This window comes from Falco cherrug, chromosome 2 (assembly GCF_023634085.1).
Source record: "Falco cherrug isolate bFalChe1 chromosome 2, bFalChe1.pri, whole genome shotgun sequence".
NCBI lineage: Eukaryota > Metazoa > Chordata > Aves > Falconiformes > Falconidae > Falco > Falco cherrug.
In genome coordinates, this window is record NC_073698.1 from 21,352,196 (window position 1) to 21,375,792 (window position 23,597).

The 23,597-nt window shown below is 38.2% G+C and overlaps 1 protein-coding gene across 7 annotated transcripts in view; it reads left to right on the forward strand.

Moving 5' to 3' along the window:
- The window catches only part of SGCG (sarcoglycan gamma), a 138,833-nt gene that overhangs the window by 89,243 nt on the left and 25,993 nt on the right, over nucleotides 1–23,597 (forward strand). For all 7 annotated transcript variants that reach the window (XM_055701366.1, XM_055701368.1, XM_055701364.1 and 4 more), the window contains 3 exons: nucleotides 1,158–1,245; nucleotides 14,615–14,734; nucleotides 23,210–23,282. In XM_055701366.1, coding sequence (XP_055557341.1) covers nucleotides 1,158–1,245; nucleotides 14,615–14,734; nucleotides 23,210–23,282 — 281 coding nt within the window. The remainder of the gene's footprint in view (nucleotides 1–1,157; nucleotides 1,246–14,614; nucleotides 14,735–23,209; nucleotides 23,283–23,597) is intronic.

Sequence of the window (23,597 nt, forward strand, 5' to 3'; positions counted from 1 at the left end):
AGGAGAAGGTTGAGGAGGCTCCAACGGGCCTGAAGTGTAGAGTATGAGTGGAACATTTGGGAATAAGTTATGGAAATGATGGGAGTAGTTCAACAAGCACAACACCAAGCCGTGAGTTAACACAAGGGGATGTTTTGGTAAAGTAATTCCGCACTGGCTGCAGTCTTAAGAATGACATGAAAGTTTGAATTGCCTACCATAGCTAGTCTGGATTGTGGTGTGGTGTGGTAGGGATGAATAAAGATACCAATTACACCTGCTTGGCATGCTCTAGCTTCCATAAGTAGCACACAATGATGGATAGGCATGAGACTGATTGCTCTGCAAATGTCCCAGCTGTGATGCAGCTTGTGAGGAGAGTTAAACTGAGCATGAGTGCCATTGCTTTGTGACCTTCAGATGTGATTTTGTATACTGGGACACCAGATATGGAACAGCATAGGGTGTATTAGGCTCAAATCATGATGCAGGGATGTGGACACGCAGGTGATGCTGTTCAATCTGCTGATAGACTTCTGTCATCTTTCTGAGTGGTGGACAAGGAGATGATTTAATTTAGACTGACACTCTTATCTGTACTGTCATCTATTACAGTCAGCTTTGAGCTAGCCAACCTGCCACTTTTTCCATCACCCACTGTGAGTTTCCTTACCAGGAGAGTCAGTGCTAGGTGCCAAAATCAAGCCAAAGCTTACAGGCTGCACGGACCACTGAGGAAGCAGAATGCATATGCATGTTTCTCACCAAGTTAATATGACAGTATAAATTTGCAGACTGGGGTACTCACACTTCAGTTAAATGGCTGTCCTGTAGGAGTCTTGATTATGTATTGAAATGTAGTAAATCTAGTACTTAAGCTTTTTTTTCCAAAAGATAAAATGTTAGCAACCATGTTCATTGGGCCAGTAACACAGATTTTGTTCACCTGAAGTATTCTCTATAACTTTTTTCTTCTTTTAAATCTCATATAGTGAAAGTAATCAAAAATATATGCCCAGATTATTTGATAACACCTGTGTATGGTTTTGTAGCTGCAAAGCTCTTTCAGTGACTGAGTTTAATGTAATAACTAGAATAAATTTTGAAAATTGTTAACATTTCTAATTATTCTGCTGAATCTACTCTTTTTTTTTTTTTTTTCTTTCTCCATACTTCAGGACTCATCACTGCTTCTCCAGTCTACTCACAATGTGACTGTGAATGCTCGCAATTCAAATGGGGAAGTCACAGGCAGATTAAATGTTGGTAAGTCTAAATGATTTTTCCTTTTTCACTGTTTTGGAAACATTGTAATGAATATTTGAAAGGCACTTTGAAGAAATAAAGCACTAAATATGTGATTATTTTTTACTATTATGGTAATACTTGAAAAGTCTAGCTGCCACTCAGTAAACGCCAACAGTATCTTTTCAATTTCTCAGTTAAGCGTTAATTCTGTAAATCATAGAATCATAGAATGGTTTGGGTTGGAAGGGACCTTCCAGATCACCTAGTCCCACCCCCACTGCCATGGGCAGGGACACCTCCCACCAGACCAGGCTGCTCACAGCCCCATCCAGCCTGGCCTTGAGCACTGCCAGGGATGGGGCAGCCACAGCTGCTCTGGGCAACCTGTGCCAGGGCCTCACCGCCCTCACAGGAAAGAATTTCTTCCCGATATCTAACCTAAATCTGCCCTCTTTCAGTTTAAAGCCATTCCCCCTTCTCCCATCACTACATGCCACTGTAAAAAGTCCCTCTCCAGCTTTTCTGTAGGCTCCTTTAGGTGCTGGAAGGCTGCTCTAAGGTGTCCCCAGAGCCTTCTGTTCTCCATGCTGAAGCACCCCAACTTTCTTAGCCTGTCTTCATAGGAGATAGGTGGAGATTCAAATTCAAATATTTGAAGCACTTCTTTATTGCAGTTATGCAAGAAAGGTCACTGCAGAAGTTACTCTTTCTTGTGTAAATGTCTGTTGGTAGTTGCAAATCATAGAAAGAAAATGCAACAGAATACAGCTATGTCTCTCTCAATTTCCTAGTATTCCAGAGAGAAATACATTGAAGCAGATGTCCTAAAAGAAAATGCCAGTTCACAACTTGGAAATGTACATGTTTTACTATATTTGGTAGCAATAAGATACCTTGGTATACTAAGTTAAATCAATAGGTCTAGCTACGTGTTGGTGATAGATCTTGGCAGCAAGAATGAGCAGACCTTAACTTTTTAAATCGTATTTTTCAGGCAATAATTGCAACAATATGGGTCAGACACAATGGAATTTTTCTTAGCTTTGTTAATATTTTTCAACTTTTATTGACTTTGGAGGAAAATGTAACAATTAATTAACTTGTGTCTTCTAAGAACCTCATGCAGCAAAGCATAAATTTCTCCTTATTTAACTGTATGACTAACATGATATGCTTAAATAGTTTACTAGACTGGGACCCAGATGAGCATTCATGAGCAGCTTTTCCATGCTGATGAGACTGTGTAACTTCTGTGGCAATTCCTGTTTGAAGAATTATATCAATTTATTGAACATTTTGCAAGCCTCACTGTTTTCAAACAAACTTCAGATAAAATATGTAATTTAAAACTTACAAAGGAGCCTGCTTTTCCACTTAAGATGTATAATTATACAGTTAATCACGATTTGGCCTTTAAATGTTTTCAAATTTTTTTTTTTTTATTCAATCTATTGATAAAGATCTGAATAATTCCTCTTAAGAAGATGCCCCTAAGTATTTATGAAAACATGATAGTTGCATCCATATATAATTTTGGTAAGAATTAAGGTATGAAATGTACAGTTTCATATTATTAGTAAAGTTATTAAATCAGTTTGCAATAATTAACTATACAGTAACCACATGACCAAACCAAACACATCACATGGTCAAAATTTCTGTGACACAATATGTATGCTGTTGATTCTGACTGCTACATAGTGTTTGTGGTTACCCATCGTGGGACCAGATGTGTATCTGCACTGTGGTCATGTGTCCATCTTGCCTGATGAGAAGTTCTCAGGAGGTCGTTTGGGAAAAGCAGACCACAGAACAAATCATGGACCACCACCCTAATTTATCCAACCTGATCCCTGCCAGTCTGGGAAATTTACAGGTGAAATCATGTTACACAGTAGCCCAAAGGCCTGATGAATTGTTTGACAGGCTGTGTCCAGCCTGCATGAACTAGAACTGCTAATAGGAAAGGTGTGCTATAAAGATGTTCATGAATACTTGGTCCTGTATTGAGTTTAGGCACTTGTCAGACAAGTCACCCCATCGTTAATGGGTGCTTTTGCATGAAAGTGAAAAAAGCTGCTCTCATTTCTGCTGCTCGTTCTGTCATCATATTTTAATATAGTCATGATTCACTTAAAGGACTGTGTCCCTATGGAAATATGGCACCTCCATATTTCAGGCTGGAAATAGAACATACCTTTGGCAGGTGGAAGGTGTATTGCTTCTCAGACAATGTTTCTGCATGAACAATTAAGAAACTTTGTTGGGGTGGGGGGGTGGGGAAATGTCAGCGCTGAAGAGTGATATGGCCCATTTGGACTTTGGCACCTGTACTGTAACTGAGGTCCATAAATGAGCAGTCTCAGATACTCACCCATAGTGTATCTTTCCTGTTAACAAAGAGAGCTTCAGTGCTGGAAGCAGTGTAAAGGATATATTTTACTGAAATGAAAGATACTTTACTTATTGTGCCAGCCAATGGGTATAGATATTACCTTAAGAAAATTAAGCCTGGCAAAAATAACAACAAATCTCAGACCATCTTTTCTTTTTTTCCCTTCCCAGTTACCCTTAGTCTTCTGAGAGCGTTAACAAAGATCTGTACAGAAAGTGAGATGGCATGTGCTGCCTTAAATAAACAGAAAGTTTAAAACATCTGCTCTGTAAGGCTAGAGGCATCTAGATTGAAGAAAACTTTGTGAAGACCTGATAGACAGAGAAGGGTCAATGGAAATGTTGTAGAATATGGACTGTGGTGTTTAGCAGGTAGAATTCTGCTGGATGGGAACTGTCTCATCATTGGTGAATCATTTATAGCAAGTATCACCCATATTTCATATTTTCCCTTCTTATTGGTAATTTAATTCTATTTCTCTGCTTTTCACCACCTGGCTTTCCTGGCTCTATTCCCAGTAACATGTCATTCAGTAGTTTTTGTACCCTATCATCTCAAGCCTCTTCAACCTTTTCCTAAGGGAAAGCCAAATACTTAAGAGTTGTCCAGACAAAAGGCTGTCAGGCTGTGCAGAGAGGCTGTATCTAGCTTAGGCAGCATATGAGGAAACCAGTAGGAAAGAGCAGAATATAGACTGGAAGACCTGCATCTCAAATCTTTTAAAATAGTTCAGTGTACAAAGCCACTTCACATTCAACATTGAAGCAGTGAAGTTCTCTGACAGCATTCTGGCTTGCTCTACAAGAAGTACTTAGATAAGATGGTGAAATAATGATTTGAGTCTGGGAAAATCAAAACTACATCAAAATGAAGTGCTAGAGTGCATTTGCATATTATTTGAAATATTTGATGTTTAATCTTTTTGACTGGCAATTATATGTATTGATTTAGTTAATAATTGGTCTTATGTGCTGTCTGGTGTAGTTGGTACCATGGTAAATACTAACATGAAATATTACTAATATTAAATCATTCTAATTTTAGCCTGATAGAAAAATGTTCAAAGAGCAGTAAAAACTTGATAAAGAACTCTGTTAATATCTAAATATATGGTCAAACAACAGTGGCTGGGGTAAAGTGATAGCCTATTAAAGTAAATGACCATCGGTATTTTTAGCCATTGTCCTTAGCCAGTCATAAAATGCATGCGCATAAGATGATGTTCCCATATAAGAAGTGTGAAAAATTGGTGGCTGGCTGATTTACTTCATATGCATAAGACTTTGCTAAAGAATTAATGCCTTCCACAGTTGCCGGCATGCTGGAATTATGTTTTAATACTCTATTCATCTTACAAATATGAGTAGTTGCCATTGTGAAGGAGCTGTATAGATAAGTTTGGGATCATTCCAAAGATGACAATATAATACAGTATCACTTGTAAGATCATAACAACAATACCTTTTAACTCATAGAAGATTGGATTTAAATGACCTGTTAAAATATTTTAATGTTACTAAGACAGATTTAAATACCCCGTCTTTAATAGAAGTAATTCACAAGAGAGATCTGAAACAAATCTTTACTTGAGGAGTTTCAATGAAGTACTCACTCGAGGACAACAGGCAAATATTATGCAAAAATGAAAAAGGTTTCCCTCATGAATCACAGATACAGTAAAATGACATCAAATGCAAGCAACTTCCACCATGAGCACTCTTGTTTTAAAATTTCTACATGCTACCCAGTTTACCTACGTGACATGCTTCTTGCAGGAGTTATCTGGACATTATAGCACTATATGTGCTTCTATATAGGCTATATTATACTATAGGCTTCATTGTGGTTTGGACAGTGTTCCATAATTACACTGCTTTCAGAAGCCTCACTGAATGCAAATACATTTAATAGCTTGCCAGGGAAAGAATACCTTCAAAATAATAGGGTTCATAACTAGAAAAACAGACAAATTCTGTGCTCTACTCTTTTTACTTTGGTATCCCTCTGGATGACAGATACACATTTTGTTTGACTTCCTCTTTAAAATCATTTAAACCTCATATATCACCGAAATGCATATTAAAACCAAGTAAATAATTAAAAAATAATAATTTAAAGCAAAAAAGCAAATGGGACTTTTAGTTAAGGGATCATGGGGATGTGATTGCTTTGAAAATACTTCTGGGAGAAATGGAACTTAAAAAAATCATGTTGGCCCACAGATAGCAAGAAAGGAATCTAAGCAAGGCATAGATGTGGGAAGGTACAGAACTGAGAGTCAGAGGGTATTAAGAAAGCCATGAGAGCGATGCTTATAGGCAGGGCAAGGATGTCTACAGAACAGATGTTAAGTATTTTCAATGGAACAGCTCCTGTCTTTAAAATCATGAATAAGATTCAGATGTCATTATCACAGCTTGCTCATCAACCTTCAGAACTGAAATATCTAGATAATCCAATCTTGATAATCCAAGAAATCCAAGAAAGCAATTGAAGAAAGCTACTAACCGTTGTCTCCAAGATTCCTGTTCTAACTATGTCAAAGCCTTGGTCAGTTGCAGGATAAAAAAGAAATGTATCACCTTTGATTTACACCCTGAGCAACTTAGTGTAAATTTTTCAATTTTTTCAGTAAAGAATGATAAGAATATATAATATATATAAAAGAAACATATAGACAATATAATCAGTGATCACATACTTAAGAGCAACATTGGTATCAAACAGTAAATGATGCTTCACCTGAGTAAATATATGCTTACATATATAGCCTACAAGCAGATTAATATAATCCAGTCAATTTTTGCAGTGTTGTTCCATTCCCGAATATTAAGTGGGTGAAAAGCAACATGTTGCCAACTATATTTACTGAAAAGTAGGGCCAGTTTTTGAAAAGGTCCATTTTTCAAGGATCATGTAAGGAGACTTCAACTTACAGAAGACCCTAAGTCCTGCCTGTAATATGGCTTTTTCAGAAGAAAAAACAATAAACCACAAAGGAAAAAGGCTTCCAAAATCATGCAAGGTCTGTGAGAACAGATTCCAGTACAGTGGGCTGCTGGTCTTCCTCCTAGTTCAATCATTTACACCAAGGAACAGTAATATCAGTAGCTCCAGGTCAGGGGTTCACTTCAAAGTATTTTAAAGCTAGAGGGAATTTATTTAGATTGCTGGTCTGTACTTTGAAACATGAAATCGGCACCACTCAGAAAGCATGGGAATATGGTAAAAATCAAAATGGTTTATGCAGTCTGAAAACAGAATTACAGTCAGAATTCTGCCTAGAGACTATTTTCATATCCATTACATTAATCTGAACAGCTGTTACAATGAGAGCATTTGTGCTATCCCACCCCTCTTTTTTCAAACAGGAGCAACATTCTAAGGAAACAGATAAGTGTCACTACCTAATATATTGCTTCATTAGCATTAATTGCCATCTATAAACTACTGCTTTCCAATGTCAGATCATTTCTGGTTCTCTTATCAGCATTTTGATTATTTTTTTTCATGTTACGGTATTTTTTCATCAGAGACATAATAGGAAGAAAACAGTGTTAATGAAGCGTGATGTATGTAAGAAGAGTTTGATGGTATTCTTGCGGGGAAAACCCTGAAGCCAGTTGCATAAACTTGACTTAATTAATGACATTGTAAAATGATTTAGCTTTTCCTTCTTTATTTTTCCCAGAAGGCTTTCATTAAAAACTCCATTTTTGTCCAAATAAATTCTTTCTTATCTTTAAGATAAAAGCCAGAACATATTTCTTGAAGATCCTTCTACTGCAGGAAGATGATTATTTGCACAATTTTAATTGCTGTCCAGCTGGGTTATAAGAAGGAAAGATACAACATAGGAGTAATTAACAAAAAGATAAATCAGAAACTTCATTGAAGTATTTTTGAGGTGATTAAGTCTTCCTATGATCAAGAACTTAGAGTATTTGTTCCAAGGGGATTAAAGTAAGGATTTTTACTTCCAGAAGTTTAAAAATTTTTCGGTACCAATGAATATGATCTTATCACGACATATGTGCTAGTTTTATTTAAAAGTAAAATTTAGTTGTCTTACATCAGGCAATATTTAGAGAATCACAGGTGGCTGCTAAAACATCCTACGGGTTCTTAACCAACCCACTTTTCTGATTTCCTGTTTTAATCCATGGCAGATGTGTTTCTGTTTATAGTAAATGCATATGCTGTTAGTCTTTTGTGAGACCATTGTGTACTTGAATGGATACAATGTTGAAAAGAAGCAAACAGCAGAAAAAAGTTAGTAGTAGTCAATATACATTTAAAGCTAGCTATGCATATCACCTTGAAAACTTATTTATGAAAAATGTAATTCAGTCATTACAGCTACAGTTTAATATTTAGACTCAAATGAAAAGTGTCCTCTTCAGCAAAAAAAATGTCATTGATGTCTATGTACCATGTGTAGTAAGGTACTTAGCATAGCAAAACTTGCACACCCTGTCCCCAAATATGATAATCTTTGTGAAGATATATGTGATGATGTTCAGGGTCAGCAATGCTGACTTTAGCCAGACTTTTAAACATCCTCTAAAAGTTAATCAGGTAGTTTGTGTGTATTGCCAGCTTGCTTAAATATTCCAGCATCACAGTTAAGGGGAAATTTAACCTGGCCAAGCATATTTGAATCCTGTGCTGTCACTTCTCTTCTGTGTCCAGCAGAGAAAAGCAATATGCATGTAAGTCTACAGAGCTTAGCTCTGAAAGGCTAATGTTTGGGAAATCATTTTTTATCTGGAGAAAGAACTAGATAGTGGATACCTGTCTCGTATCAGAGAGCAATTACTCATCTGAGTAGCCCCATTCTCTCTGTATTTCAATGGGAGAAAGGAATTCAAAGTAAGTGAAGAAAGGGGAATTATTAAATATTTTACTACCTTCTTGACTTTCACGGTCTTCAGTAAATTTGCAACCCCAAATATATTTTGGCTTGTGTGGTATAGTAATCATTAACGTAAGTCATTGGATGATAATTTGAAGGTAGCTAAAGGTAAGAACAGTTCCTGTACTTCGTTCCTTTAAAGTAATAGGAAGATTGAATTACTGGCCATTGGTTAAGGCTAGATGAATTTGTGAAGGTTAGCTTAAAATAGCTAAAATTTACTGTGACTATAATCTATTATAGAATTTGGATAATTAAGTACATCTAAAATCCTAGTCATTTCAAGTGTATCAGTACTTCTTAAAGCTAACAAGACTCCCAAAGGCAGTTCAGTGGCCCAAAAGGAGCTAGATCCCTACCTTTTTTCGCAGCAGGTCTGCAGAAGAAGACACACACACCCTCCATCCTGGTGGACTACTTGAACATATATCTGCAGTGTACCTTGTGGCAATGAGAGGTCTAATAGCTGCACCTTTCCACTCCTGGGGGACTGCATCTGCAATACTGTTTTAAGTCCTCTTTGGTGTGACAGAGCTATGAGCAAAATGAGGAGACTCAAACGGGGAGCCATTAGGAAGGTCAGAAAGTGAAAGCATGTGAAGCATAAGAGGGTGAAGAATTTGTGGTTTTTTAACCTGCAGAAGGTTAAAGGGGGCTCCTAACTTCTGCCTGCTACTTGGAGGGCTAGAGACAAGATGAAGCCAGACTTATCAGAGGTGCACAGACAAAGGGCAAGAGGCAATGATTGTAGTTTGCAGTGAGGCAAAATGCAGCTGGATAGAAGGCAGGGACAGGGGGGCGGTGGGTAATACCACTGTTAGAATGGTTAACCATGGGAACAAGTTGCCCAGGGAGGCTGTTGAATCTCTTTCCTCAGAGGTATTAAAATTCCACCTCAAGACCCTGAGCACCTTCATCTAACTTCCAACCAAGCTGACCCTGCCATGAGTAGGAGGTAGGACTAGGTGAACTCCAGAGGTGGCCCCTGACTTGCATTCTTCTGTGATTCTATCTTGCCCAGTCTTCAGCTGAGACTCTGGAAGGGCTCAGGTTGCTTACAGACCCCATGTCAGACTCTCTAGTCTGATGTAGAAGTCTTAGATACTCTGTGGCATCTAAAATAAGCTGAAGGCCAGGCAAAGAACACCAAAGTACATATAACAGCACTAGACAGCAAGCCACGCCCCGTCTGTTTAATCGGTCCTCTCACATTGTCCTCTGCCCAGATCCAATAGGCATGCTTAGAATACTCCTGAAACAGCGTTGGAGTTGACCTTATGCAAATACACCAATGGCTTGCTTTAACAAAAATAAATATATAATTGGAGGAAAAAGAATGATCCATTATACAGAAGATAGAGTAGTTAAAGTATTCGCTCAGGGATGAGAGACTCAGATCAGCTGTCTTCTCTGCATACAGGGTTTCAAATTGTCATGCCTCATCTCCTTTAGTACTTTCCTTTTCACCTTACATGTCTGAGGACTGTTTCACCCTTTCCTGTTGAAGTTATTTGTCGTGCAACAGATTATGGATTCATTGGGCCTGAGAGAAAAGTTGACACCATAGCCTTTTTGTCAGTTCACTGCCTGAGAAGCATGATCTCCTATTCCTGCCATGGTTTCTACATGCAATAATCCATTTTACAGTGAAATATTTAAGCAGTTTATTTATTTATATTTAAGTATTTTATAAGGATATTACCTAGATGAATAAAGATGTTTAGTTAATCTAGTAAATTTAGATTAATCTAGTTAATTTAGTAAATTGCTCTGAGAGCAGGAAGTACTGCCACCTAAATACCTAACACTAGTTTGGGTTGCCAGTGTCTGCATGATCAGTGTTTGCAACCATCATTCAGAACCAATTTTTTAAAGATATCTAGACTTGGGTTCAACCATAGAGAACAGAAAAGTGTAAGAAGTGATGAGAGTAAGGCATCTTTACCTTGATCTGAGAGGACATAATCTTTGCATCCATTGCATAAAAGGAGAGCTGAGAGAAAAAGAGGAAACAGGAGCAGCAAGTTTTCTATTAATGTATTAGAGATGTTTTTTCAAGGTGATGAGAGATGTGTGATATGGACATAAAATGTATATATGCAGCGTGCTTCATGTTCTCTGTAATAATGCATTCGTTCTAATAAAAGATCAGCAAGTACTTCCATACTATTCCATATGAAAATCTGGCTATTTTTATGCTTCTGAAAGTAATGGCTTTACATTTATTGGTATTCTACTACTCGTGGAACTAGAACTGAATCTGTAGGAGTATTACATTATTAATACACTTTTAATGAGATCTTATTTTAAGTTAGGTGCTTTAATTGAGTAAAAATAACTAAAAAATGAAATTGCATAGCAATACCCCAAAGCACTCAGGATTTTTACTTATATTCAACATTTCACTGATTCTACGTGGTAGGAGAAGAGTGAACATACAGAGTAGGTGACAGCCATAGGTTATCAGAAACAACGGCTAGCAGAAGAGAGTAAGAAAAGAAAAGATCTGAAATTGAGTAAGTCACTTTGTGTTGGAAAGCCTTTTCTTCTGAAAGGTCTAAAGACAAACTAAAAGTATTTAGTACTTGGCAGAACTAACTGGATTTGAAGAGCCTGCCTACGTGTTACCAATTTCATTGACATTAAACATTTGTGGATATGTATTTTATGGCAGGCCCTATTTTTGATGGAAGATTCTTTGCCATCTTGTCCTATATTGGCCTGGAATTCAAAGGTCAGGTAGCAGTAGCAGGGAACTCATTTAAATGTTTGACTGAACAAAAGACTTTCCTTCCCTGGAAAACCCCTAGGGGAGTCAAGATTGAGGGGGAGAAACAAAAAGGAAGACTGTTTAGCAGTGTGCTGTTTTGCAGGCAATAAATCAATCAGGTTTGGAACAATTTGTCATCATTTAAAGTGGCATCCTTGGTGTCAAGAGGTTTGTGATGCGATGGTCATGTACCAACTCTAAATCAGAACTGCAGGTGTTAAAGGAGGAAATGTAAAGAAACAATGTGCAATTATTGGTCAGCCTGATTAGCAAGGATAGCCTATAGACCTGAGAATTCCTCTGACACCCCTGGCAGCAATCAAATGCTATAACCTGTGTTCAGTCATGTTAAAGTTTTATTTGTAGGATTTTATCAACAAGTATGATTGCATAGTATCAGTTGACTTACATGTAGTTAATATACTAGGGCTGTAAACAAAATGCATTTAGGAATTAAGAGATTAAAGTTTCAGATATTTAATTTGGCAGCTGTTTATGAGTTGACAATTAACCTCACTTTGATCACAATACAATTAGTGTTATTGCTGTATAGCTAGTGCACACGTATTGTGAAATACAACTAAGAGAAATTAATGGCTACTTCTGGTAATATAAATTTATTCCCATTTCTTAAAAGCCTATTATTGCTTTTTGAAGTTTGTTCCGCATATACTGATATGTCTCATCTCTAGCATGAATAAAACATATACTTAAGTTTGGTTTACCCTAGCATTCTCTCTGAAGATTTAAAATACATCAGTTATCCATACCATTCTTGGATAATGAGGATTGTCTATAGGACAGCCCTTGTCCCACTTTACTGGGGCATTTGTCTTGAGAAAACTATGGACCTGAAGATTCTTCTTGAAGATTTATTCGAATGTGTAAGGACCAGGATCAAACAGGAGAGAAATCTGGATGCAAACTCAGCGTGGGCAAGGCCATGAGTTCTAGATTCTAAGAGCCACCAGTTGAGACTCCTTCGGAAAGTATATAATGTACACTGAATGCTCTCAGTGCTGGCAGAGTTTTTTTCTTATTTAAGTCTAGCTTTAAAATATAATGGATATAGTTCACAATACACCCATCTTAGATCCTGCCTAACTGCCCTCTACATGCTTAAATTCAATGTTTAAATTCTCCTGATGCTTCCTCAGGAAAAAAAAAAAAAAAAAAAAAAGAGTTAAGAGCAATAGGCACCAAACTTTTCTTAAGCAATAAAAATTGCTGAACACCTCAATGAGTTACTCACAGGGTGACCAGAAACATCTAAAATAGGAAAGTATGCAGCAAGTAGGGATAGGCTATGTCTACATCAGCAACCAAACCAGGCCTGTACCGACAGCCTGTCCCAGGGGCAGATGGCATGGCACAACTCTCAGCTAAACCCACTTCCCTCCACAACTGGAGAGCTTTATCCCCACTGTCTGTGAGGAACAGACCCTGGTCAGGGGCATTGTCTGGGAGGTCACAGGTCAAGACAGTGCCAGAGAACATGCTAACCGGATCAGTAGAAATTGGCAGTGCTTGTGTCTCCTCTGCTTTGGCCTTCTCTAATTTCTTGGTATAGATGTGTTCATTAGCTTGTTAAAAATTACTGCTCAGTCAGGCTGAGCACTTTTCTACAGATCCTGTTCTGCCTCTTGTTCCTCTGTCTAAGATTTTTCTCTGGTTTTCCGCCATCTCACTATTTTAGAATCATAGTATGGTCTGGGTTGGAAGGGACCTTCAAGATCACCTAGTCCCACCCCCCTGCCATGGGCAGGGACACCTCCCACCAGACCAGGCTGCTCACAGCCCCATCCAGCCTGGCCTTGAGCACTGCCAGGGATGGGGCAGCCACAGCTGCTCTGGGCAACCTGTGCCAGGGCCTCGCCGCCCTCACAGGAAAGAAATTTTTCCTAGTATCAAATCTAAATCTACACTCTTCTAATTTCAAAGGAGCTTTAGAGAAGAGCCAGCTTGAGATCAGTAAGGCTGTACCTGGGTACACATGTCCAACAGAGTATAATGTACTGCAGAGGTCAGCCCTGACCTTTTTCAAGTAGAATCAATATTGGGTTTTGTGCCTTAGAATTGTTGTCCTAGTTTAGGACATTATGGCTTCTATAACCCTTTCCGCACTTGGTGGGCAATTAAAGCAATACTTTGCATCTGCTGAGTGAAGCAATAAGGAATTTGTATAGAACGTTATGGCATGCATCTCTCACATTAGCTAGCATGCAGATTTTAGGAAAGACCTGAATGTATTTCTTGGCAGTATCAATCATCCATCACCTAATGCCATTTTAATATAAGATCTAATGGGAAAGAAAAATTTAATCCTATTTCTGTTGAGAATTACTGCCTGGAATATGTTTAACATTTATGGGATGCAGGCATGGTAAGACAGGTTCTTACTGGGAAGGAAGCAGCTCAAGTGCCTCTGGGTCCCATGCACAGTCAGTGCATAACCTTTATTAAAAATTGCTGAAAAGGAGTATTAACTGCTTTGACTATTCTCTGTAATTTTAAATCTGAACATAGATTTAGATGATGACCCTGTCAAATAGACATTCAAACTTACATGATGTGAATTTTTAATTGACCTGGTTGTTGGAAAGGGGAATATTAAGGGCTTGATTTATGCCTGCTTACCAAGCCAATACTGTAAAACAGGATGTTTTACTGAATTTAGGATCTGGTAGCATATAAAGACGGTCTTGCACACAATCATTTTAATTTTTGGAGTACCAGATCCGATTGCAAATATTCTCGTAGCTTTTTGAAAACAAATTCCAAGAACATAATCAGTAACATTTGTTAGATATGTGGAGCTAAACTATCATTTGTTACAGGGAACTGAGAGTTCTGCTCTTGTATGGTATGTTTGTAATTTTAAAGCATTTGAGACTCCCTAATCAAAAGGGAGGATGCTGCAGAGACTTTGATAATTAGTTTCTATGTTTAAAAAAAAAAAAAAGATAGATTCAGACAGATCAAAGAATCTTAGCAGTTTCAACACCAAGAACATGAATGTTTGTCTCAGTCGATTCGTGAGGGCTTTAGTAAATTCCCTGGAAACCCAACTTGAAAGCATGACTCTCCAGGCACAGTTTTGAACAACAAATTAGATCATATAAATAGACATATCCAATTTCAGTACTTATAGGGCCACTATCCTTAGAATATCTGTGTGCTTTGTGATGCCTAATGTACTTAAATGAGTCACTAAATTATTAAGACCATAATTCAAATTATTAGCAATTGTTTTAGAAAACTGAAGGAAGCTGATGTAATTATTCTGTTCTTCTACTGTGCTTTGCAGGTCCTAAAATGGTAGAATTCCACGGTCAGCAATTTCAGATCAACTCAAAGGATGGCAAGCCACTTTTTACAGTGGATGAAAATGAGGTTGTAATTGGCACAGATAAACTTCGAGTCACAGGTTTGTAATAGTTTAAGAAATGTCCAAATAGTAGCCACAAGAAAAGTACAATTAAAATGGCATTTTTAAATATGTCATTGTATGTGAACACATGTTCTCGTTTTACATCATTAGGAAATAGAAAACTGTAGATATTCTGACCTTTTTCAATAAATAATCAGTAAGAACTTTTAACAGCAAAATAATAATTATTTATATATATATAAATATGTACCTATGTCCATATATGTGTATTTTTATTTTAAAGCCAGTAGTGACTGGAACTGTACTAGCACATTTTTTTCTGTATTATTTAGTGTTTCCAGTACACACTGTTAACTGAGGCTGAAAAAATTCTATATATCCCAGTTTGAGTTCTTTTGAGTTTTATTCGTGAAAATGTTTCAGATTCTCTGATATTTTGATATGGTTTTATCTTTCAAAGTGGAAGCCACTGTATTCCTGTGTGTAGCACATATGTCACAGGATGGTATTTGTAGTATGTTTAAAATGTCATCTGTCAAAAGACAAGTTTGTCTTAGACTGTTTCTGCAAATCACCAAAGTACTCACTTACAAAGTAAGATGTCGAAGTTATTGCATGAAAAGCTATTTCGTTTCATATAACCTGATAAATTCAACCTTCATTTTCCAGGTGTGAGGTTGCATTAAAACAGATACATTAAGGTGTGATTCCTCTTTAAGCAGAAGAGTCCATCAAAGGAAATACTGAAATTATCCTGCAGCTTGTTTTCAGTTACATTTTTAATATTTTTAACCTGATTGCAACTCTCATGTTTAACTTTAACTAATTATTGGTCCTCTGAAATCTCGAAGTCTTAATTTGAATAGATATATTCATATAATTTCACTGTGCAAAACTACAAATGTGGTAGTTACTATACAATTAGTGTTTCAAAGCCAAAGTTAAGTTATAATAAATGTGTTAATAAATTTTGTTTACGCCTGAGGGTGTTATCTTAAGTTTTTTAGTTTTTAACCTAATTGAAATTACAACTTTGTTTAACCAGGAAACCATATCAAATAATTATTGTTTGCCCAAGGGATGCTAAACTTTAATAGAAAAGCATGTTTAACAAAGATATGAAAAACTGCATAATTGTTAACTGATTTGGAAAAGGTCTATCTCTGCTCAAAGTAAGTAAAAATCATTCATACACGAGTAGACATTGTTATGCTAAAGCATGTATTCTGACTCGTCCAATATTAATCTTTACACTACAAGGATAATAGTTTACTTTAGCAGACATTGTAGAAAGACACATTGCCTGTTTCTTTTTCACAATTTAGTACAGTTCAAAAGCAAATCCATTAAAGTCAATGAGGTTATTTCAGTGTAAAATTAATATAAGTGAGAGGAGATTCATGCCTACTTTGCTTCAAATTAATTTATTAAAATTGTGATTTATATGATACTGTTAGCATGAAGGATAAATTAGTAATACTTTGCATACTGAGATAATTTTTTAAACATTGTAGATAGAGAACAAGATCAATGTGAAATAAATTTTGAAAAGTTCATGCCATAAGAAACAGAATACCTCAGGCTTAATATACACAAATAAAATTTTGCAGTTTTTTATGTACAATATAGTGAACTATTTGGTTTTACTCCTCATTTATGTGAATTATGAAAAGCTCAGTAAAGATTTGTAAGAAAACCTAACAGTTTAGAACTAAAATATAATACAGCAGAGAGCAAATGTCTGTGATTTATGGTATTTCAGGAAAAATGAAAAAGTGTAAGAATAAGCTAATCCAACCCAGCACCTCAGGAACTGTCATTTTCCAACAATTTGAAACGTTTGACCTCATACGATTTCAGTCAGACATTTTCTCGCCCATGTGGTAGAAAAAAATAGCAGAGGTATCTTCCTGTTTTCCGAAAAAGAGCAAATGCCTGGGGAAAGCCATGATCAGTGAAATGTCTCAGATACTCCACGGGGTCATGGACAGGTCTAGGTGCCCATGTTCAGACAATTGAATTGAACCTCCAGTCAGCATAGTCAGTGCAGCCTCAAGCATGAAGGAGACACCTGGAGCTGGCACGTGGAGAGCTCTTCCGCCAACCAAATGCCGTTGTCTGCTTTAGGATGAGCACAGTCACTTGCTCATCTGTCTTGAATATAGTGGCTGAGTTCAAATGCTAAAACATAAGCATCCAGAAGTGTTTGAAACACCTCAGGGTATGTGAGACACCTCATGATATCACTCTATGTACTACAGGAGATGCTTCCTTTGATCACGGCAGCCGGAGGCCCCACAAGATGTACAACGGTATTTTAGATGACAGTAGGTACATATGATTAGGCAACTAAATTGGGCCCCTAGCTCATCTGTGACACCTACATCATAGATATTTAGATTTAAGCGTATGAAACTGAAGCTTAGCTTAACCCTTCATGACAATAATGCTACCTGAAGGAGCATGTCCTCCAATTACATCCTCTTTAATATTGTTTCAGTAGCATGTCTTTTGCAGACATCTGTTATGCCACTACAGAGGTTTCAAACATCAGCATTTTGTCCTGGTAAGGTTTTATACATTCAGATGGCACTGGTGACAGTGAAACCCACCTTGTAATAGTGTATTGGCTGGCAGAGAGCCAGTCACTTTATAACTGACGATATCGTCATGGCAGAAGGAGTAAAGTCACAGCACTGGCTGGAAACAGAATCCTCCTGCATTTTCAGTGAAGAAATTTTTCCTTGTATCCAATCTAAACCTCCCCTGGCACAACTTGAGGCTGTTTCATCTCATCCTATCACTTGTTACTTGGGGAAACCTGCTTTCAGAGCAGGGTGTATGTTTTAGGGGGTGGGAGACCTGGGCTGAATTCCCTTCTTGACCCAGGAGACTTCCATCCTGCAGTCCCACCTCCCAGGACAGCGGTCTTGCAATGCCATACAAAATGTTAGGTGCCTAGTCTAAGGGGACAGCTGGGAGCAAGCACTTTTGATGTCTACCAGCAAAGCAAAGCTCTGCCTCTGGCTCTCTCATTTCATCCTCTTTCACAGTTTACCTTCAAAAAGAAGAGGACAGAGTGTGATCCCCAGAGATGACCACTGCGAAGCATGGGCTTCAGTCTCCTCCAGCAAGGAGGGAATGCTGCAGTGACAATGCTGTTTTATAAAGCCATTCAGAAAGATATTTTTTAATTTAAATGCTGTAATTGCTGGGTTGTAGTGCTGACTCCAGTGCTGTTGGTTTTCACATGCTGAGAGCTAGCAATACAATTGGGCTTCTCTGGGGAGTTTAGTCTCTCTGTTCTCTCTGCCTTGTTTGTGAGCCACAGTGGTGCTTAGACCATCATGGCCATCGAGGACCAAGAGACAGGAGCCGATCCCTAAAACAAGGATCTGCTTTATTTCAAACAAGGCTTCAGCAACCATAATTGCACTCAGGCCTCACAAATCTCCCTTTGTATAGATATTCCATCCTCCAATCAGTTTTGCCAGTCTTCTGTTTCTGACATCTCTCAGTGCCTATCTGGTCATCTTTAATGCAACAAGTCCAGACTTTGATAAAAATGTAAAAATTGGACTAGAAGAGGCAACTGATTTATCAGCTCACATCCCCTTCATAGACAGACAAATAGTTCATATAATGTCTTTTATAATCTTATCAAGCTACATCTCAAATGCGAACAAACATTATTCATTTTTTATCACCAAATGTGAACTTCTGTGTAAAAGGTGCTGTAGTGATTGTATGAATTTCTAAAAGTGACAGAGGCATTATATAAAAATTGGGCAGAGCACAGAGTAGAGCTTTTCAGAGTCTGCCCATGCTGGTGGTGTCTATTGTGGAGACAGAACTCACCCAGCTGAGTTTGAGACATGTCTTTCCCTTTTGAAGTCAGTATTTGTTATTCTGTTAGCAGTAGCAGGTAATAGACTGTGTTCATGTAGTTAAACTACTAGGCTCCACTTACCTTTTATTACTCTGATTATTGCTGTGATGGCTAGATATGCCATTTCATGATATTGTGAGTATCCACTAATGTTACTTTTGCGAAATATTAATGGAAGTGATTATTTCCTTCCCTGATCTTTCTAATAATTGAAACTATATGGTTTATAGCAAGTGGACTAAATAAAAAATGTGGGTCTTACACACAAACATAGCAGGAGAATTTATAACAATGCAAACATAAGACTAGATTTTTAATGGCAGTAAAGCAGTGTTACAGCATTAGGTTCCCTGGAGCTGCTCCAGTATGCACTGACCGTTTCAGTGCTTTCAACCTGAGGACTTGTATCTGCAGTAATGACACACTATAACATGCAAACAGGTAAGGTGCTTTACAAATGTGCCACTCAAAATAGTTCACTGGAATAGAGGCTCTTCAAGAAGGACGGGCTGGAAAGGTGAGGGGGAAATTGCCCTTTATGTGTGAGAGCAGTGGCAGTGCATGGTGCTCAGCCCTGGGACAGATGAGGAGCCAGCGGAGAGCATAAGCATAAGGTCAGGATTAGAAGGTGGCTCAACATGGGCAACATTGTGGTGGTTGTATACTGCAGGCCACCTGATCGGGAAGAAGCAGGTGAGACCTTCTTTAGCCAGGTGACAATGGATAAGTCTTTCTCTCCAGAACAGCAGTGTTATCAAATGCTCAGCTATTCCTATAGCCCTTAAAAAAGGTGGAGATGGATCTTGCATCCAGAAACTGCGCCAAGATCCTCACTGTGTGATACTGTTATTTAGATATCAAGAAATTGGCACACAGTCAAATTCTACCACCACGGTCATTCTGTGTAAGGATATGTGGCAGTGTAGCAAGGCATGAAATTTCAAACTATACAGTTTCATACAGCTGGCATTTTAAGAAACTATGCAGCTTATCTAAGAATGGGAATTCACTTGTATCTTCATTATACCTCATCCTATGACACGGTACAGCTAAACTAATACTGAAAATTGCTGAAAAAATTTAAAAACTGTCTAACAGAAAAAGAAATGGATTCCAAACCATACTCAAGTGGAAGAGCACACCATAGATCATATGTTGGTATAGGAGATGCATGCATGAGTAAGAAAAAGGAAAGACAAAATAAGGGGGGGGGAAAATGCCTTCCACAATCATCAAACTAAAATGTGCTTCCCCAACAGCATTTTGTTCAGTCAGGACTGCACTTGTGCTGCAGATCTGTTGGTTCTGACAGTTCTCACATCCCACTGTTTTATACCATTGAGGAGCCAGGGAGTGAATACAGTGGATTCCTTTTGGAAGAGCCTGAACTGTGAAATGGGCTGCAAGAATGCATTTATTTCATCAGAACTGCAAATATGCCTGAAGTCCACAGGATGAGACTAGAGTTGGTCCGAAGTAAAATCCCCTAAAACTCTATAGTATGAGCAGCAGATCTTCAGCACCAGGTATATTACCTGTATAAATCCACCCTTTTCAGGTCATGTTACCTCCTAACACAGACATACCTAAAGACTTCCCAGAGCTACAACTGGAAAACATTAAGATCAGGCTATCTCCCCTGATAAATCATATGTTTGGAGATCATTCAGAGTTACTGACAAGATAAGTCTTTTGTTAGCACAAATAGTGTTGTGACACTATATATTTCACTGAAATTACAACTTATTCACTGTAATCCAAGATGAAAATATGAGCAAAGAAAAGAGTGAAATGTTTGCTTAGCTAAGAATTATCAGGTAGGACGTAGTGGAATGAAGTACAGTGAGGAACCGTGACATATTCTCAGAGGACCGCAATGTCAGAAGTCTCTGCTCAGAGTGAAACGTGAATTCATTGCCACCTTTAGCTGGCAAGTAAAACAAGTCAGGCATTTTGACATTTCAGCTTATCCCTGTAAAATATCTTAGTTCTACCAAATCAGCATTTTCTGACAAACGTATTTAATTCGTTAAGGTTTGGGGGTTTATCATCATCTCCAATGTGTAAGGTTGCCACCTAGTAACACCCACCGGCACAAATACAAGAACAGGAGAATAATTAACTATGTCAGGCCAGACATTAGGTTTTATCTTGCAAAATAATCTTAATGCTAATGAATAAGGGTTAAAGTCCTGTCTGAATTAATGAATTTTATATTTTCCAGTGTTACATTTGTGCCAGTTAGCCGATTCCAGAAATGCTTACCTATCTAAATTGATGAAGAGGATATCAACAGCTAAATAAAATTTAAACAGAAGCTTAGAAATCCCTGCTTCCTGGATGTAGGGATTTAGTATGGTAATTCTTACATTCTGTGCACTTCAATCCAAGCTAAGGAGATTTCATTCTAAGGAATCATGATTTCAGTTAGAGCTCTTCTCAAAAAGCAGCATATTTCATATTTGCTTAGGACATCCTGAGTACTTTCCCCCAGCCCATATGAAGTGACAGAATCAGAATGGTCTGGGTTGGAAGGGACCTTCCAGATCACCTAGTCCCACCCCCCTGCCATGGGCAGGGACACCTCCCACCAGACCAGGCTGCTCACAGCCCCATCCAGCCTGGCCTTGAGCACTGCCAGGGATGGGGCAGCCACAGCTGCTCTGGGCAACCTGTGCCAGGGCCTCACCGCCCTCACAGGAAAGAATTTCTTCTCGATATCTAATCTAAATCTGCCCTCTTTTGGTTTAAACCTATTTGCCCTTGTCCTATCACTACACTGTAAAAAGTCCCTCTCCAGCTTTCCTGTAGGCTCCTTTAGGTGCTGGAAGGCTGCTCTAAGGTGTCCCTGGAGCCTTCTCTTCTCCAGGCTGAACCACCCCAACTCTCTCAGCCTGTCTTCGCAGGAGAGGTGCTCCAGCCCTCTGAGCATCTTTGTGGCCCTGCTCTGGACTCACTCCAACAGGTCCATGTCCTTCCTGTGCGAGGGGCTCCAGAGCTGAATGCAGTACTCCAGGTCTCATGAGAACAGAGGGTGAGAATCCCCTCCCTCAACCTGCTGGCCACGCTGCTTTTGGTGCAGCCCAGGACATGGTTGGCTTTCTGGGCTGTGGGTGCACATTGCTGGCTCATGTTGAGCTTCTCTCCACCAACATCCCCAAGTCCTCCTCCTCAGGGCTATCTTCCTATCAGTTGGCTCAGCAACGTATTCATTTTTAACGGTATCTCTTGATTTTACTTTTGTCTCTTTTACCATGTTGCCCCCACTAATTTTTATTATTTTTTCCCTTTATGTGACACCTGATAACATCTAATACCACATCTATACCATCTGCACCATACTTTCTAATAATCCATTTCCCCTGGGCTTTCCTTCCCTCTGCCTGATTCTACATGTACTTTCACTTTTTCATCCCAATCTCATCAGGTCTTCCAGACAACATAAAAAACCCCCAGTTTTCTTTTGTTTACATGTATATTTGCACTTAATATGTTACCTATGATGATATTAATATTTAAATAAGAATGCACATGCATGCATGCATGCAGATTCACCAGCCTGCCACTCAAGAGGTGTCTTAAGAGTTTGTTTCTTTAGATGGAGTCCAAAGCCCTGACTTAAGGCTTTCTCCAGCCCTGAATTCTTTCCAGAGGGTTACTGCATTCTCTTTTAATTCAAAGAGCAGCCAGAATAGCCACCTTGAGTAATAGCCTAACAATTAAAACACAGTACCTTGCTACATACCCACCTGGAAAGTGCTTAGATATGTGAATCCTCTAAGGCAGCCACTCAGCCTCAGGCCTCTCCAGCTGTAGGTGAGTGCCTTCACAAAGCCAATGAGCAGAAGGTGAGAGACTCCACCCTTGCTGCAGCTGGTGTTTAGCTGCTTTTTTGAGCCATCTCTGTTGCTGATGGGCTTTTGTACTAATGCAGCTAGTTGCCTGATCCTAGTGAAGCTTGGGTGGGAGATGGCCACTGAGCTGGTGACACTGTGATGGCTGCAGTCCTCAGGAGAGCAGAAATGGAGGTACCTGGAGAGCTTTCAGGTTCAACAGGGAGGCTTCTGGTGAAATTGGGTGCCCACTATTTCTTCCTTGTTGGGATGAAACTACCTTTATTTCAAGAGATAAACTATCTGATCCCTTAGTCATTACTGGTTTATGTGCATAAATACCATTTTGTATTCAGCAAGTCTGCCTAAAAATAGGGGGGCATCTTTAATGAAGTGACATGCCAGAATTTGTGCTATGTATAGAATAGTCTAAAATAAACGTGATTATTTAGGTCTGTAATATTTGCAAAGGTTTTGTGGGATTTTAATTATCTCTATTAACTCTAACGGAAGTTACATAGTAAAAATCTTATTTACTTATTTTGTTGTCCCATGTATTTTAAAATTTCTTTGTCTTCAGGCTTTTTAGATTTCACTTTAAGAATTTATACATGTACTTCTACATTACCTGTCAATATTGTGATAGGATGGTAGCTGTATTTTAATTGTCTTATTGTTAGTATGTTTTCTTATTTCAATTTTTGGTATCAAAGTGGCCATATGAATCACTGTTGCAATTTTTTTACATTTGAGTTTTTACAATATAGCATTTTTCTTTTTTTTTTTCAGGCCCTGAAGGAGCACTTTTTGAGCACTCTGTAGAAACACCACTTGTGAAAGCAGAAGCTTTTAAACAGCTTAGGTAAGAATTTATACATAAAAACATAAATCTAATAAGTAAACATTATTTGCGATAAATATTCACATTTTTCTGAACACAGGATTTTCAACAGCATTTACAGAACTACTAATGACTTTTTCAGTTTTACATGACAAGTTATTGTTTTGAAGGAAAAATTATACATTGCTCTGCATTTTTGAATCTTATGAATGATATATTGCTGATGGTGAATATTTAAAGCCACATAATAGACTGTGGCATGTTTTTCTGTAAACTTCTATTTTTCAGCTTTGAAAACTTAAGTATGACACTTTCTACTGTGTTACAATAGAAGTT